The 16,443-nt window shown below is 41.7% G+C and overlaps 1 protein-coding gene across 4 annotated transcripts; it reads left to right on the top strand.

Annotated features, from left to right (window-relative positions):
• Positions 1 to 1,419: 1,419 nt before the first annotated feature.
• Inip (INTS3 and NABP interacting protein) lies at positions 1,420 to 13,148 on the top strand. Of its 4 annotated transcripts, none has more exons than XM_031377556.1 (5): positions 1,420 to 1,565; positions 2,967 to 3,047; positions 9,234 to 9,336; positions 10,162 to 10,252; positions 11,424 to 13,148. In XM_031377556.1, exons 2-5 carry the CDS (start codon positions 3,023 to 3,025, stop codon positions 11,517 to 11,519), a joined length of 315 nt encoding a protein of 104 aa, XP_031233416.1. In that variant the 5' UTR covers positions 1,420 to 1,565; positions 2,967 to 3,022; the 3' UTR covers positions 11,520 to 13,148. The 4 variants fall into 4 exon arrangements, with proteins under 4 accessions (XP_031233416.1, XP_031233417.1, XP_031233414.1 ...); XM_031377554.1 differs by lacking the exon at positions 1,420 to 1,565 and adding an exon at positions 4,711 to 4,809 and having other exon boundaries at positions 2,980 to 3,047; XM_031377557.1 differs by lacking the exon at positions 2,967 to 3,047.
• Positions 13,149 to 16,443: the final 3,295 nt, after the last annotated feature.

Genomic DNA, 16,443 nt, shown 5'->3' with positions numbered 1-16,443 from the left:
GGAAGGAGGGAGGGAGGGAGAGAGAGCACAAAGAGCTGGTTCCAGAGGAATCCCTAACGCTTTGACCCTTTACAACAGTCCCTCATGTTGTGGTGACCCCAAACATAAGATTATTTTCTCTGCTGCTTCATAATTGTAACGTTGCTATTGTTATTAATCATAATGTAAATATCTGAAATGAAGGCTACCTTATATGTTATCCCTGTGCACAGGTGATTTTAGCTCAGCTCATTGCTGGATACAACATAGTAACATCTCAGTTTCCCACATACAGACCACAGGCAGACATAGCTAGTGTAGAGCAAGCACCTAGCATATGGAAAACACTCAACAATTTTGTTTTTGTTTTTGTTTTTTTGTTTTTTGTTTTTTGGAGACAGGGTTTCTCTGTGTAGCCCTAGCTGTCCTGGAACTCACTCTGTAGCCCAGGCTGGCCTCAAACTCAGAAATCTGCCTGCCTCTGCCTCCCAAGTGCTGGGATTAAGGCGTGCACCACCACTGCACGGCCAACATTTTTTTTTTCTGTAAACTAAGTAAATTAGTCGTGGACTGTATACAACAAAATTGCCCACCATATACATTAGCAAACACCAATTACTATTTTAGAAATATTAATTTATTTCTAAATAAATTTTATGTAGTTTATGTAGTCAATACTGGCCTTAAACTTGCTATGTAGCTATGTGCCTTGTTCAAGTTATGTACCTTAGACAAATTCCCACTAAATTCCCAAGGCATGTAGTAAGTGGTTAATAATCACAGAACAAGTAATACACATCAAAACATATTTACTTCTTTTTGGTTTCTTTTTGTTTTATTTTTTCCAAATAGGGTCTCTCTGTGTAGTCCTGCCTGTCCTGGAGCTCTCTATGCAGACCAGGATGGCCTCAAACTTAGCAAGATCCTTCTCTGCCTCCTAGAAGGCTGGGATCAAAGGCATGCCCCACTACTCTCAACCGACACTTTCATTTTTAAGATTCAGATTATACGCGGTAGCGAAAACTTGTACCTATATAGTGCTCATCTTGCGTATAATTATTTATTCAGACGGTAAACAATAAAAATACTCCTGGGATGGTTGTTAAAACCTGGAAGTGTGCTCAACCTCTCTCTGAAGCTCTACTGAAGTGGATTAACACCAGGGTTAAATCCTGACAGGCAGCTAGTCTCCTGAAAACCTGAAGGACAAAAGAAAAAAAAAAAAAATCAATTTAGGTGCTAGGGACCCAGCTCCATTCCTGCCAATCAGCGTTTGACCCCGCCCCCAGCTCTACAGCCTGCATCTCCCGTGAGCCTCTTCGACTGTCATTCTTCGGAAGGGAAACCCTTTCCCGCCGAAGAAGCGATGAAACTACGAATCACTTGGGGTAGCGCGTCCGTTGCGTCCAGTCGGTAGGCGGGACTTCCGCTTCCAGGGGACCCGTCAGTCAGGAGGCGGAAGTTGGTGCCGGCGGGAATGTTGTAGCGCGGCGCATTGCTGCTCTCTCGCCGGGTTCTGCGTGGGCGCGCCCCCCTGCTCGGCGGCGACCGGACAGTGAGATTTCTCGAGGCTCCTCTCATTCCGGGTACGTAAAAAGGACTGGTGACGCCAAGAGAAGTGTGGCCCGGACGCCGGCCACGGGGCAGCGGCCTCGCGCGGAATAGCGTGCGAGGGTTTCTCACTTCCCGTTGGGTTTCGCCCACCTCGCCCGCGGGCAGGAACTCCTGGGACACCCTTATCCTTTCTCGGGGCGGCCTTGATCGCCTCCAGTATGAGCTCGGCTTCGCCCGCGCTGAGCTCCAGCCGCAGGGGACGCGAGTCCTTTACACCCGGCATCTGCTTAGAGCTCGTGTCTCCGCTCAACAATAGTTCTTGACTTCCGCAACCCTGTTCGCGCCTTGTTTTGTTTGGTTTTGAGTCAGGGTCTGGCTGTGTAGCCCTGGTGGGCCGGGTACTCGCGGTTCCTCTGCCTCTTCCTCCGGAGTGCTGGAATTACCGCTGTGTGCGGTCACGTTTTTAAAGAGCGCTTTTGTTAAATTAGTTTTCCTCCCCCCAACCCCCACCCCGTGTGATTACTTGAATGAAATTCAAGGGTCGAGGAGTTGGTTGTGATTTCGGCGTGGCCAAATAAAAAAACTTTTGTTTCTAAACTTAGAGATAAGCAGGCTTGGGGTTGGAGAGGTGGCTCAGCTGGTAAGAGCACTTGCTGCCCAGACATTAGGGTCTGTGCTGGAATCTCCGGCATCCGTGTCCGAAGCCTGCATCCCAGAGCTGAGGGAAGGCGGAGACGAGGATCGGTGAGGATGGCTGGCTGCCAGCCCACCTCCGGGCTCAGTGAGAGACCCTGTTTTCAAGGGAACAAGGTGGAGAGTGATAGCACAAGGCATTTAATGCCTTTTTCTGCCCTGCTCACAAATGCTCACCACTAGGCATACACCACACACACAAAGAAACCAGGAGTCTAGGCGAACTTACTAGTTTTGTGACAGTTGGCCTCCACATATATAACAAAGCTCATTAAAAATATTTTTGGGAAACATCTTACACAATATATGGCGCAGAGTAGATTCTTGTTAGGTTGGTTGGTTCTGTCTTTCCTTCTTTCTTTTCACTAGCACAGCAAATGCTGGAATTCGTTTTTTAAATGAACGGAGAGTGATTTTAATAGGGTTTATTTTTCTTCCTAGCACTGATTATGTAGATATTTTCAAAAGGTTGATATATTTGGTAAATACATCTTGATGATGTAAATTAAAAGTAATGCTAAATGTTGGTATTAACAACTTCAAGACTAAAAAAAAATATGTTCATTTAATGAAGTGCATGAGGAATATGCAGAACTAAATTTCTGATTTAAGTCTGTGCTTTTTATGTGTATCTTTCTTAAGAGACTAAGAAACTGAAGTCAGCCTAGCTGTTCTTCACAAGTTTGAGACTGCAATTTAAGGCCAGTGCATTTTATGTGTGCACAAAAATTTTTTTACAGATGATTGTAAAGTCCTGGTCAGTGGCCACTGAATATAATTGAAACAGAATAGGAAGATGGCAGCAAATCCTTCAGGACAAGGTAACGCATGCTGGGATTTCTGTTATTACTAGGAACGTTCTCCCATACAGTAAATGTATTTTGAGGTAGAGAAAATTTAGTATAGAGCAGTTACTTCATCCAGAATCATGAATAGCAAAGTGGAATCCCCCAATTTAAAGTCAGTTTAACACTGTATCAGCAACATTTTTTAGTATTACTAACTCTTTATTTTAAGCTGTCAAGATTAGTGATTCACATCATAAACTTTTTTTTTTCTTCCATTTACTTTTGTATAGTGTGCATCTGTGTATATGCATGTTTGCATGTGTGTGGGTGCATGTGTGTAGGGGTGGGCATGCGCGCATGTGGAGACTGGAGGTTAACATAGAGAATCATCTTCCAGCACTGTGCACCTAATTCATTGAGGCAGGGTCTCTCAGTCAAATCCAGGGCTTGCCCATTGGCTACTCTTGCTAGCCAGCTTTCTCTGCGGTTCCCCTCTCTGCCTTCCAAGGCTGAAATTACACAGCATATATGTGGGTTCTAGGGATCTAAACCCTGGTCCTCATGATTTTGGGAACAAGTGCTTAACCGCTGAACCACCTCCCCAGCCCACATCATAAACTGTATCCTCTGGCATCTGTTTTCTTGCTTTTAAAACTGTTGTCAGATAATAATGTAAGATAACCATGCCTTTATCTTCATTGCTGTAAAAATTTCAGTCATTTCACCTGTTACCTTTTTTAATCAAGTTAGGTACAAGTTGCTGTTAAGGAATTTTTAAAAAAATGTTTTGTTGAAATACAAATTTATTCAATGTTTTTACCTTTTTGAGGGCTATCTATATCTTGAACTTGTGGTATCCCTGCTTCAGCCTCTTAATTGTTAGGATTACAAGTATATGCCAGATTCTTTTTTTTTTTTGAGACAAGATATGCAGTCTTGGCTGCCTGGAACATACTGTGTAGACTAGGCTGGCCTAGAGCTCTGCCTGCCTCCCTGGTGCTGGAATTAAAAGCATGTGCCATCACACCTGGCTCATAAAATGTAGTCTTTAGAAAGTATTAGCTATCATTTTGAAAGTATTTTATGCTAGTACTTGAAACAGGTCTCTTTCCATATCAGGCCTGAACTGTTTGACTAAAGTTAGAAAGATTCAGATGAAAGTAACTTGTATTTGATCCTCAGTACTCCCCAACCTCTACCAAAACTGAACCAAAATGAAAACTAAGAGAAGTCCATTTAGGAAAGAAAAAAAAAAGATGCTAAAAGAAGCCACACAATGTAGTCACAATAAAAACATTTTAAACTATCTCGTTCTAATAACAAAATTTGCTGCTAACTTTTCTCTTTGTAATTGCAGTAGGAACTATTGTTAGTGCTGCTTTTGGTTGGCTCATAGTCAGATCTACTATGAAGCATCCAAAACCTAAAGAGTAATTAGTTAGATAAGTCATTTGACTTATCCGTTGGTATCATGGAACTGCTGCTATTGGATACCAGCAGAGGGAGTCTATATCATGTTCTGTAGACTTGCAGATTCTCAGTGAAAAGTTAAAAAAATTAATATTCATTGATGTTCATTTATTTGTTTTGAGATAGGGTCTTACTGATAGACCTGGCTGGCCCAGGGTTTTTGTTTTGTTTGGGTTTTTTTTGGTTTCTTTGTTTTTGTTTTTCAAGACAGGGTTTCTCCATGTAGCTCTGGCTGTCCTGGAATTCACTATGTAGTCGAAGATGACCTCGAATTTGCAAGGATGCCTGTCTGTGCATCCCGAGTGCTGGGACCACCGCCATCTGGGTAGCATGGATTCTTACTTTAAATGTTTGAATGTTTTGCCCATATTGTTTGTGCACTACATGCATGCATTGTCCTTATAGACTAGAAGATCTCACCTCCCCTGGGACTGAGATCAAATGTGGGTGCTGGAAGTCAAACCTGGGTCTCCTGAAATAGCAACCACTGCTCTAGATCATCTCTGTGACTCCTCAATAAAAATTTTTAATCTTCATTGTATTTTACCATCCTTAGTATAACATCTGTACTTCTCTATTGTTTGTGTGTATAGAAATTACATGGAGGTTGACTGTCAAATGCCTCCATTACTCTTAAATAATAACGGAAAGAAACATGATTTTTTTTTTTTTTTTACATTTTAAAGTATACACTTTATTTTTATTTTATTATTTATTTATTTATTTTGTTTTTTTCGAGACAAGGTTTCTCTGTATAGCCCTGGCTGTCCTGGAACTCAACACTGTAGACCAGGCTGGCATCAAACTCAGAAATCCACCTGCTTCTGCCTCCCAAGTGCTGGGAGTGGGAATAAAGGCGTGCGCCACTACTGCCCAGCTTTTTTATTTTTATTAATTAATATTTATTCACTTTGCATACAGATTGCAGCTTCCTCTCCCATTTCCCCTCTCTCATATCCCCTCTCCTCCATACCCCCCTCCATATCTCTATGGAAAAGGGGAGGGAATCTTACGGATATCATCCCACCTTGGCAAATCAAGTTGCAGTAAGACTAGGTACATCCCCTACTGAGGCTAGACAAGGCAGCCCAGTTAGTGGAAAGGGTCCAATGGCAGATAACAGAGTCAGAGACAGCCCCTGTTCCTGCTGTTAGGAGTCCCACATGGAGACCAAGCTGCACAACTGTTACATGTGTGCAGAAGGCCTAGGTTTGTCCCACGCATGCTCTCTGGTTGACAGTTCAGTTTCTGTGGGCCCCTATAGCCAAGGTTAGTTGATTTTGTAGGTTTTCTTGTGATTCCCCAAGCTTCCTCTAATGTTTGGCTGTGGGTCTCTGCATCTGAAGAAACATGATTTTTTTTTTTTTAAAAAAAAGTGTTAAGCCAGGCGGTGGTGGTGCATGCCTTTAATCCCAGCACTTGGGAGGCGGAGACAGGCGGATTTCTGAGTTCGAGGCCAGCCTGGTCTACAGAGTGAGTTCCAGGACAGCCAGGGCTACACAGAGAAGCCCTGTCTCGAAAAACCAAAAAAAAAAAGAAGTGTTAGTATATGCCTCGTAATTCATTAATGCCTCTGGTACAGGGGCCAAATATCCATTGTATTTACTTAATTATTGGTTTCATTGCATTGGGAGAGCCCAGAAGGTAGTTAAGCACATTGGGTAGATTTGTGAGAATAGTTAAGTGTGTGTGTGGCTTGTTATATATACAACAGCCTCCGGCATCTCAGGAACAACCCGTCCTTGGGCAAAGGGCTTTACAGGTTAGAGGCAAAGCTTTATGGATCAGTAAATTAAAACCTAAAACATAGATTTGGTTTTCACACGTGGTGGCTTTTAATTGTATTCTCAGCACTTGGGAGGTGGAGGCAGGAAGATCAAAAATTCAAGATCATCTTCAGCTACTACAGAAAAGAAAAGAAAAAAGAAATGATTACATAAACAAACTTAGGTTTTGTTTGTTTTGAGATGCCTTGCTGGGTGGCTTTAAACTGCAGGTATAGACCAGGATGGCCTCCAGGTTGTGACAACATGGCCCTGCCTTCAAGTACTGGGGTTTCAGTATTATCACTATGCCCAGCTCAAGGTATCAACTACTATAGTCTTTAATTTTCATTACATTTGAACAATGTATAAACTTGATATTTCTCTTATTTGAAAGCATTCTGGAGTATTATGTATGTTTATAAAGCAATAAGTACAAAGGCAAAGCAAAAATCCTTTCAAAAATTTTCTAAGAAGAAACATTCAGGCTGGGCAGTGGTGGCATACACCTTTAATCCCAGCAATTGGGAGGCAGAGGCAGGCGAATTTTCGGGTTCCAGGACAGCCAAGGCTATGCAGAGAAACCCTGTCTCGAAAAGCCAAAAAAGAAGGAGGAGGAATAAGAAATATTCAGTGCTGGATATGAACTTATTTTTAAAATGTTAGTTGTCATATAGTATAGACCCTCCATAAGTAAAAGCACTTGGGAATTTCAAAAGCCTAATAGTTGAATAACCTAACAGTTTACTCAAGCTGTAATTCTGGGAATATCCTCTTGTCTCTCTCCCTCTCCCTGTCTTCTTCCCTCCTCCAGGCTCTATTTTTAGCTTATACCGGCTTTTTTTTTTTTTTTTTTTTTTTTTTTTTTTTTTTTTTTTTTTTTTAAGGTAACAATCTGATGTAGCCCAGTCTGGCCTCAAAACCTTACTCCTTGGGACAAGTTCGCCTTACCTGTTTCATTCTTGGCCTGCCTGAGGCACTTTCACTATCTGTGAAAGAGAAAGGGGCATTTCAGTGACATGACAGTTGATGTTGATGCCCTATTTTTCTAAGGGAGCATGTCAGCAGGAAAGGGGTTTAGAGTTAAGATGGAGAATTCTCTGGAAGCCTCATAAAACCATCTTTTTAGAAATGTCCCAGTGTGCTGTCATAGTCAGCTATTCAAAAGGAGTCTGCTGTTACTAGAATTTGGTGGTATAACAGGAGCAGAGACAGAAACTGGGAGAGGATAAATTGCTAAAGTGGATACAGCATAGATGTATTTTCCCAAACTTCTGGCCATAGCCAGGTTGCTGGTGCCTGGTTAAATTCAGAACCTTAGTGAACTCTATGTCTGGTTAGGCCAGTATCTATGAATGTCTTATATCCTGGGCCATCCTAACCAGTCTCTCCTTCTGTGGGACATTTTCAACCTACTAGTTCTTTCTAAATTAGTATAAAATTCTCACAATCCCTCAGATGGGTATTTAAGTGTGCTTAGGTCTACTCTGCTTGAAAATACTCTCATTCCATAGTCCAGTCTCTAGAGCTCTAATTGTCTCCTTTCATCGATACCCTTTGTGGATTTTGTTTTGTTTTTTAGCTAGGGATCATCAGATGCAGATACCTAAGGACATACAAACAATTCTGTTCAGGATTATAGAGCTTGAGAATGGCCTATAGGGGGAGAATATTCCTTTTGGTTCTGGTCTGTTGCGGCTGTGGGGGCACAGATCCCTTGTAGCAGATCATGAGATAGGTTTGCAGAGAGAGACTAGAGATCTGAGAATTTAGAGTGGAGTCCTTCATTGTTGACATGTTGGCATTTAATTTTGATTTGTTTTGTTTTGTTTGAGACAGGGTTTCTCTGTGTAGCCCTGGATGTCCTTAAACTCACTCTGTATGTAGAGCAGGCTGGCCTTGAACTTAGATCTGCTTCTGCCTCCTGAGTGCTGGGATCAAAGGCTTAAGCTACTACTAGCCAGCTTTAATTTGGATTCTTAAGAGGTTAGCTGCCTGCTGCTGCTTCAGGACACTTTGCAACATATGCTGAGATCTTATCTAAGGTTAAAGCTTAGAATCAAGTCACATACTAAATATTTGATAAAAGGAGGTGTCTGTCCCATAAGTTTGCTCTACTTCTTAGGATTCCTTTCTAGTCTGGCCACTTGCAGTTCTTTTGCTGTTTCTTGAAAAAAAAAAAGTATCATTTCTGAATGAAAGTAGCTGAGAATTTGATCTGACTATACTGTAATAATTTTTTTCATAAAAGAATTTGCACACCATAGATTTGGCCATGCAATATATTGAGCCACCAAATTTTGTCCAAAATAAATGCCGTAACTCATACCTCGGTGAGCATAATTATTTAGATCAGAATACACACCCACCCACACACCTACACTGTTTTGTTTTGTTTTGTTTTTTTAGGGTTGAACTAGCACTGGTTGGCCTGGAACTCATAGCAATCCAACTGTCTTAGCCTCCTGAGAACATATGCTACCATCACTGGGCCTTTGGGTTTTCTGTTGTGTTTTTAAGTCAGGGTGTCATGTAGCCCAGACTAGCCTTGAATGGGCTTCATAGTAAAAGATGATGACCATGAACTTCTGATCTTTCTGCCTCTGTCTCACAAGTATAGGAGGTATGCACCAGCACATCTGCTTTATACTATATTGGAGGCTGAATCCAGGGTTTTGTGCTTGTTTAGCAAACACTACACCTGCTGACCTATTGGTTTTGTTTGTTTGTTTGTTTGTTTTAAGAGATAGGGTCTCTCAAAGGCTGGCTTTGAACTCTGCCTCTCAAGAGCTGGAATTATATGTGTGTGCCACCAAGTCTGGTAGTGTTTTATGCTCTTAAAGTTGTTGAGAAATGGCTAGTAGGAAGAAAGAACTCACTAGTGAATGTATGACCATGTTAGAGAATAGGAATTTTGTTTTCTGGTTTCTACATGGCTTAAAATACTCTAAAATGCTTCTAATTCTCCCTCCCTTTTCTTCTTTAGGTTTTCAAAATAAAAATAGAGTTGCAATTTTGGCTGAACTGGACAAAGAGAAGAGAAAATTACTTATGCAGAACCAATCTTCAACAAGTCACCCTGGAGCTAGGTATTGCCTGTTGTTTGGAAGCGTGTTCTTAGCCGTCCTTACAGGGAAAAGTGCCATCTCAAGCTCTTTGGAGGTCCTGATACTGTCGAAATAGGTCTACACTCTGAGCTTCCCCTTACTTACAGATTCCTAACTGTTCATCGTCTGCTTGGTCTTGTTAAATCATGGCATTCTATTTCATCACTGCCGATGTTGTCTGAGATTTGTTCTGTGTACTGGTAGATCCCAGTGCTGAGCACAGAGCCAGCTATCTAGTAGCTGCTTTAGAATCTCACAAATAAGCGACTGTCAGCTTTTCTAAAAATTTAGTTACAGCTGAGGGGAACATGGTTATCCTAAGTTTAATTATCAGATGGACAATGATGTATGGTTTGACTGTTAATGAGCATCATGCTGTTGGTTAACAGTTTTTTTAAAAAGTCTGGTGTGGTGGTGCACATCTTTAATCCCAGCACCTGGGAGGCTGGATCTCTGGGATTTCTGGGAGTTTGAGGCCAGCCTGGTTTACAGAGCTAGTTCCAGGACAGCCAGGGCTACACAGCGAAACCCTGTCTCAAAAAACAAAGACAAAAGAATAAAATAATAATAAGGATGATGACAGACTGAGTTAAAAGTAGAAGAGTTGTAAATTATGAAGCCTATAATATAGATTACTTGAAATTCCATACAGATAGCATAAGCTTGCTTCATAAATTAATGTTGATAATGGGAAAGGGAGTGCTTTTAGATGTGCCAATCTAGTAAATCCCCTTATATAATTATTTTTAAAAAGAGATGAGAGTATTTCTGTGTTTGGTAGCCAAGTAACCAAGGTTTCCGTTTTAGCATCTCCCTCTCCAGGCCTTCTCTTAATAAGGACTTCCGGGACCATGCTGAGCAGCAGCACATTGCAGCCCAACAGAAGGCGGCTCTGCAGGTGAGCGAAGGGAACTGACAGTCTGCTCACATTGGCCAGTTTCAGGTTCTAGAAGCCAGCGCAGGACTTCATTTGTATCTCAGTGGAGCAATACCAATAAACTTGTTCCACATATAATTGCAGAGGTTTGCCAATGTTCACTCATGCCCAAAGGGATTGAAGGACCAGTACAGTAATAATGAAAGTATCTTTTACAGTGTTAATGTAGTCATGATTGATTCCCTGCTCTGCTTTGCCAAGGGATTTCTTGTTCACAAAATATTTGGACAGACAATGATCTAGAAAACTGAACTGGCTAGTTTAATGGCACCATAAATATTTTCAATTTGTCACAGTATTACTTTATGTAATTGTCTTCCTGGGTTACTATTTAGATATTTTTTAATGTCTGCACTGCTTACATGGGAAATATTTTATAGCTCTTACTGTTAGGCTGTAAGTGATGGTCCAGCTTGGAGACAAAGTCATTGTTTAGTATTATGTTCATCTTAGATAACTTGGGTTCTCGGAGATCTTCCATGAAACACCTTTTTTTCTTTTGGATAGGTTATCTGTGTAACCCTTGTAATATCAGCACTTCAAGGGTGGACACGGGAGGATCTTTCTTGAGTTCCAGGCCAGCTTAGGCTATGCAGCAAAACCCTATATCATAAAACTTAAAAAGTAAAAATTTGAAAGGCATAGTATAATTGCCTTTGCTTTTAAGCAGAATCCCAGAATTGGAAAGGACATTATAAAAATCATCTTTAACTTCAAATGACTAAAAAGAGTCTTTTTTTTTTTTTTCATTTAATTGAGGGGGAAATTAGTGATAGTTTTAAAATCCGTTCCTTTCCAGCACTGCCTCAGCATTGGTGGGTTTCAGTCATCAGCTGCTCCTCTCTCCCAGGCTTTTTGTCTCGTGACCTTTGCTGCTATTTCTCCTCAGCCTTCTTGACTGCTGGTGGGAGAGAGCCCCACTGAGACAGATAAAGAGGCGCTAAACACTTGCCTGATGCAGTGTGTTAATCTGAATTGTGTTACTGTCCGTCCCTGTAAACAAACTAGATCTTAGGAATTCAGAAAGGATAAGGAATTTTAATGCCTTGGTTAAAAAAATGTGACTCTTAATAACTTAATTGGTTTCTTTTTGTTTTTTTTTTATTTTGTATTTTGGTTTTATCTTTCTCAGCACGCTCATGCACATTCATCTGGATACTTCATAACTCAAGACTCTGCATTTGGGAATCTTATTCTCCCTGTTTTACCTCGCCTTGATCCTGAATGAAGAAAGTGTCTGTGATAAGGGACCTTGTAATATCAAATGTCAAAGTTCTCACCCAGCTCTATACAAACTCTGACTTTCAGAACTTTGGAGAACTTAGCTTTTGTTTCTTTAAAGAAAGGAATAAGTAACTGAGATGGGAAAGAGAAGAGGAGCTGGGGCACCGAGACCTCGGGGAGCGGCGGCAGTGGCAGCGGCGGCGGACCTGGCTGTGCTGGCTGAGACGAACTTCTTTGCATTGCCATTGGACTTTCCCTCAGACTCAGAATCGCTTAGTCTCCCGAAATCTGCATCACCTTCAACAAGTTGGACTGAATTATCATGTAGGAAGCCCTGGGTTTGACCCTATCACTGCACAGACAAGCTCTGATGACCATGCACACACCTGTGTTCTCAGCACTAGAGGAACAGAGGTAGAAGATCAGAAGTTCAAGGCCATCCTTGCCTAGGTAGTGATTTTTGAGACCAGTCTAAGGTATATGCGACTGTGCCTCAAAAGACAACCAAAAACAAACAGAAGAGCCATTAATAGTCCTAACTTTAAAGAAATGAGGATGCTTTCTAAAAGTGTGAAGAATAGGCTTACATACATTGTGGTTTCTTGTGTTAAGAAACAAGCTATTTAGAAATAGGCTAATAACTAGTTCTCCATCCTACTCTGAATTTTAAAAGAAAACTTCAGACTAAATTACAACCAATCTTAAATCTTTTTGAAGTAAATGCTACTATGATAGCAAATAAATGATGTGACTAAATACTGTTCTGAAAGCAGCTTAAGTAATAATGGTAGCTGTAAATGTGTATGTATTCTCACTTCATGTTGCTACAGAAGTGGTGTGCCTGAGTGGTTTTATTTTCTATTTTTTTTAATCTAATTAACTTAAAAATTAGGCAAATTAAGCCCTTTTAAATCATTTTAAATAAGGTTAAACAAGTTGCTCAACAGGGCCAAACTTTGACATAACTGAGGTGCTTATTTCCATATGTCCCTCCCTTTGCCCTAGAGAGTTAGAGTTTGATTGAAGTGTGAGAAGTATGGCTTAGAGAGTTCTACAGTACCTTACACAAAGATGTCATGATTAAAATTCTATTTTATAAGGGAGTTATTTTGTAAGGATCCTGTCATTTTCTGTTCCCAAGGATTGAACCTAGGACTAACAGTTATGGATGTGTTATTTCACCGAGCTTCATCACCCCGTGTAACTGACTGCATCTCCGTCCTTTCTGCTGCTGGGGGAATTTAAACATTTTCAGTTGGGTCAATATTCAGTCACAGTGTCACTCCTTTCTGATAGTTTCCTATAGGTATTTTCACAACCACGTAGCACCATCCTGCTCTGTGTAAGTGAAGCAACAGGAAGCAGTCTTAGAAGCCTGACCTGATTCTCCATTGAGTAAGATGGAACCATTCCAGTTACTACACTGCTCCTTTGTTCTGCCACTGACCCAGGGACTCTCTTGCTCCTGCCCCTCCGGAAATCCATCCAGCTTCTTTCTGCGTCTCCTAGTCTCCATTTTCTTGAGTTTCGCTAAGTTTCTGTTCATTGTGATCCTTGATATACTGACATGGTTCTAAATCCATCTACTGATGTTAGGAAGATAAAACATGTATATAGGTTTTCCACTGTTGAAGCCTTTGCCTACTATGTGACTTTGTAATGTAGGCGCTTGTTTTCCTTTCCTGTGTCAGATAAAATACCCTGATGGGAACAGCTTAAGGGAGAAGGGGCTTATCTAGATTCACAGATTGAGACACAGTCCATCATGGTCTCGATGCCAAGGCAGCAGGAGCTTGAAGCAGTTGATCACATCTCATCCACAGTCAAGAATTACATAACAAATGGATACTACTGTGCTGTCTCTATATAACCGGGGAGTGGTGCCACTCAACAGTGGGTGGAGCTTCTACCTCAGTTAATACTAACAGTAATTCCCCAAGGCGTGCCCAGAGGCTCATCTCGTAGTGAGTCTAGGTGTCATGCTGACTACCATCCCGCTTACCAGGAGGACTTTGCAGTGGTCCTCTGCTTTGGGTACGTACTCATTTCTGTGGGTATCTATTAATACCTACTCTGGTATATGCTGTGTTTGAGGGACAAAAAGGTCACAGAGACCTGCGTATGGGGAGGTGACATTGTGGAGAATCCCACTCTGACATTCGAGTTGTCATAAAGTAAGCAGTTATGGCACAAGACAGGCATCGTGGAGTACACTGCAGTCTGTTTAGAGTTAGAAGTCTGTAGATGACACAACTGTCAGGGACCGAAGACACACTGCAGTCTGTCTAGAGTTAGAAGTCTGTAGATGATACAACTGTCAGGGACCGAAGACACACTGCAGTCTGTCTAGAGTTAGAAGTGTAGATGATACAACTGTCAGGGGCCGAAGACACACCCAGACGCAGGGCACACGCTCACCAGTGTGAGGATTCTGCCAATTTCTCAACATATCTATCCCAGTTATACATTCTGGAACTGGGGAAATAACCACAGGATGTGTTTGGGGTCCTACTGGACCTACTGTGAATCAGACATCAGATAAAACTCCATTAATCATCTGTCCTCCATAAGCCCCTACTTTAACTGTAGGGCCACAATGTTTCTTGGAATCTCCTGGGATCAGTGTCAGTTCAGAACCAGTATCTGATAGATCCTGGAAAGTCTATTTCCTTTACCCCAGTGTACAGTTACCTTTTTAAGAGGCCATAGGTCCTCTGGGGAAAAACTGGAGAAAGGCTGACAGCAAACTTTTAGGTGTCTTACCAGGATCCTCAGGGGAACCTGGCCACCCCTTCATTCAAGGGGTTCTGGATCTGCAAACTGGCTCAAGTCTGGAAATTGATTCACTGGCTGAGATTGCCTTTTGCCACGATCCAGTGTAGCCTTTCTCTCATCTGAGAATTTTTCTGCTTGTACAGGTCAAACAGATGTGCAGTAGGCTTCCTATCTGTTTCATGTCTGGAAACCCCATGATTGATTAGCCAATACCAAAGGTCCAAAGAGTCTTGCCATTATAAATTTCACCTCTCCTGTGCTGAGCATTATGGGATATGCCATTATAAAGCCTAGCCCAATGTGGTGGATCATGCCTGTAATCCTAGCTCTCAGCTAAGGCAGGAGAATCACTTTTGAGTTCAAGGCCAGCCTGGGCTACAGAGTGACACCCCTCCCCCCCAAAAAAAAGAAGTATGAAAAAAGTGAGTTTCAGGGATGGAACTGCAGTGTTAAAAAGATAGCACTGGACTCAATTGAAGCCCTGAGTGAAGCTCCAGTGCTGGGGTCACTGGTGGGTGATGCATGCCATGCCATCTATGACATGAGAACAGCACCAAGCAGTGGTGGCGCACACCTATAGTCCCAGAACTTGGGAGGCAGAGGCAGGCGGATCTCTTGAGTTTGAGGCCAGCCTGGTCTATAGAGTGAGTTCCAGGACAGCCAGGGCTACACAGAGAAACCCTGTCTCAAAAACAAAAAATAGGAACAGTGCACAATTGCCTGTCGTGCTTATTTAGGCCAGTGTTTTCTAAAGTACAAATCTCAACCTGTTTATGAGCTGAGAAGGCAGCTTCATGGTTTAATGCATTGTATCAGCATTAAATAAAAGAAAAAGAAAACTACTGCATATGTTAATAGGCATGTTAGTTTCAAAAATGTGAAACTATATGTGACTATATGTATGTGTGTATTTAGTTTACATTCTACTCTAGTTTATACATCTTCAAGGGCAAAGAGTTTGGTTTTTCTCCCTCTGGTCCTTCATCGGTGTGCCCCATCTAGAATAATAGTACCTGGTACTGCTGCAGGAGTGAGTATAAGAATATACCCAACCTTGGTTGCCACATAAGAATTTCTCTCTGACTTATCTTTTAAATAGTCTCCCACTGAACTTGAAGCTCGCTGATTTTGCTAGACTGACTGGCCAGCAAGTCCCAGGGATCCTCCTCCTCTTCAGTACTGGGATTACAGGCACGTGCCAGGCATTTATGTGGGTGCTAGAGGTTGAATTTAGGTCCACATTGCTTATAGTTTTACAGTTTGAGCCTTCTCTCTACCTTTCCAAAAGGTGTTTGTGTATGTGTTTTGCTTTTTACATGAGACATGGGAGATAAATTTTGACAGCCACCAAATAATTGAAATGACAGCACTTTTATGATGCCAGACTAAAATGGAAATGGCTCAGTAGTTTTAGAGACAGGTATGATTGCTTTATTCCTCCTACCACGGAATCAGTGAGCTATTTTTTTAAATCATCTCAGTTCTTTGCTTTGGTAAGAAAGAGCTTCATGAGTTCAAAGCCTAGTTAGGCAAGATACGATTCTCAGAACAGAAGATGGACAGAATTGATAATTTGATTCAACTCCACTAGCAGATTCTCACCAGTGAACACAAGTGCTATTACGACTGTTAAAGCCAACCAGTTAGGGAGCAACCAGTTAGGAAGTGCCTTCCCTGTTTATCTCTGCATTGTAGTGCTGCACAGTGCATGCCCTTGGTGGCTCTTTTTCTCCCTAACACTTTTTTTTTTTTTTTTTTTGGCAACAAATAAAGAAGGAACATGGACCGTAAAGGGTGTAGAGGGGGGACACAGTCATTGTATGATTACATCTAACCATGTCGGGAGGAAACGGATACCCTAGTACTAGTGAGTCTGGTGAGAGCTGAGGACCTTAGCATGACGGGACAGATGAAGGCTGTATTAGAGAACAGCATTTGAACTTCACTTACAAAATGGGACGTGTTCAGACAGGAAAAACAGTATTCAAAGCAAAGGCAGTGTCTCCATGGAGGCAGGAGGATGTCAGGAATGTAGGGGTCATCATGGATCAACCAAAGTAGGATTTAGCTGGAAAATGGATTCTGATATTTTAAAAATGACTCTTGGGTAGACTAGGACTATAGTTCATTGGGAGTGTGTATTGCACATGAAA

The sequence above is a fragment of the Mastomys coucha genome, unplaced genomic scaffold, assembly GCF_008632895.1.
Source record: "Mastomys coucha isolate ucsf_1 unplaced genomic scaffold, UCSF_Mcou_1 pScaffold18, whole genome shotgun sequence".
Classification (NCBI taxonomy): Eukaryota; Metazoa; Chordata; class Mammalia; order Rodentia; family Muridae; genus Mastomys; species Mastomys coucha.
The sequence above is the reverse complement of the archived record's forward strand: the minus strand, read 5'-3'. Positions and strand labels throughout refer to the sequence as shown.

What these genes read in the sequence shown, in the direction of transcription:
- Inip (XM_031377554.1), top strand. Translation starts at nt 4,746, where the DNA reads ATGACCTCGAATTTGCAAGGATGCCTGTCTGTGCATCCCGAGTGCTGG. An exon ending in CTGGGACCACCGCCATCTGG is followed by an intron (nt 4,810 to 9,233) that starts GTAGCATGGATT and finishes TTTCTTCTTTAG; the next exon opens with GTTTTCAAAATAAAAATAGA. An exon ending in ACAAGTCACCCTGGAGCTAG is followed by an intron (nt 9,337 to 10,161) that starts GTATTGCCTGTT and finishes TTTCCGTTTTAG; the next exon opens with CATCTCCCTCTCCAGGCCTT.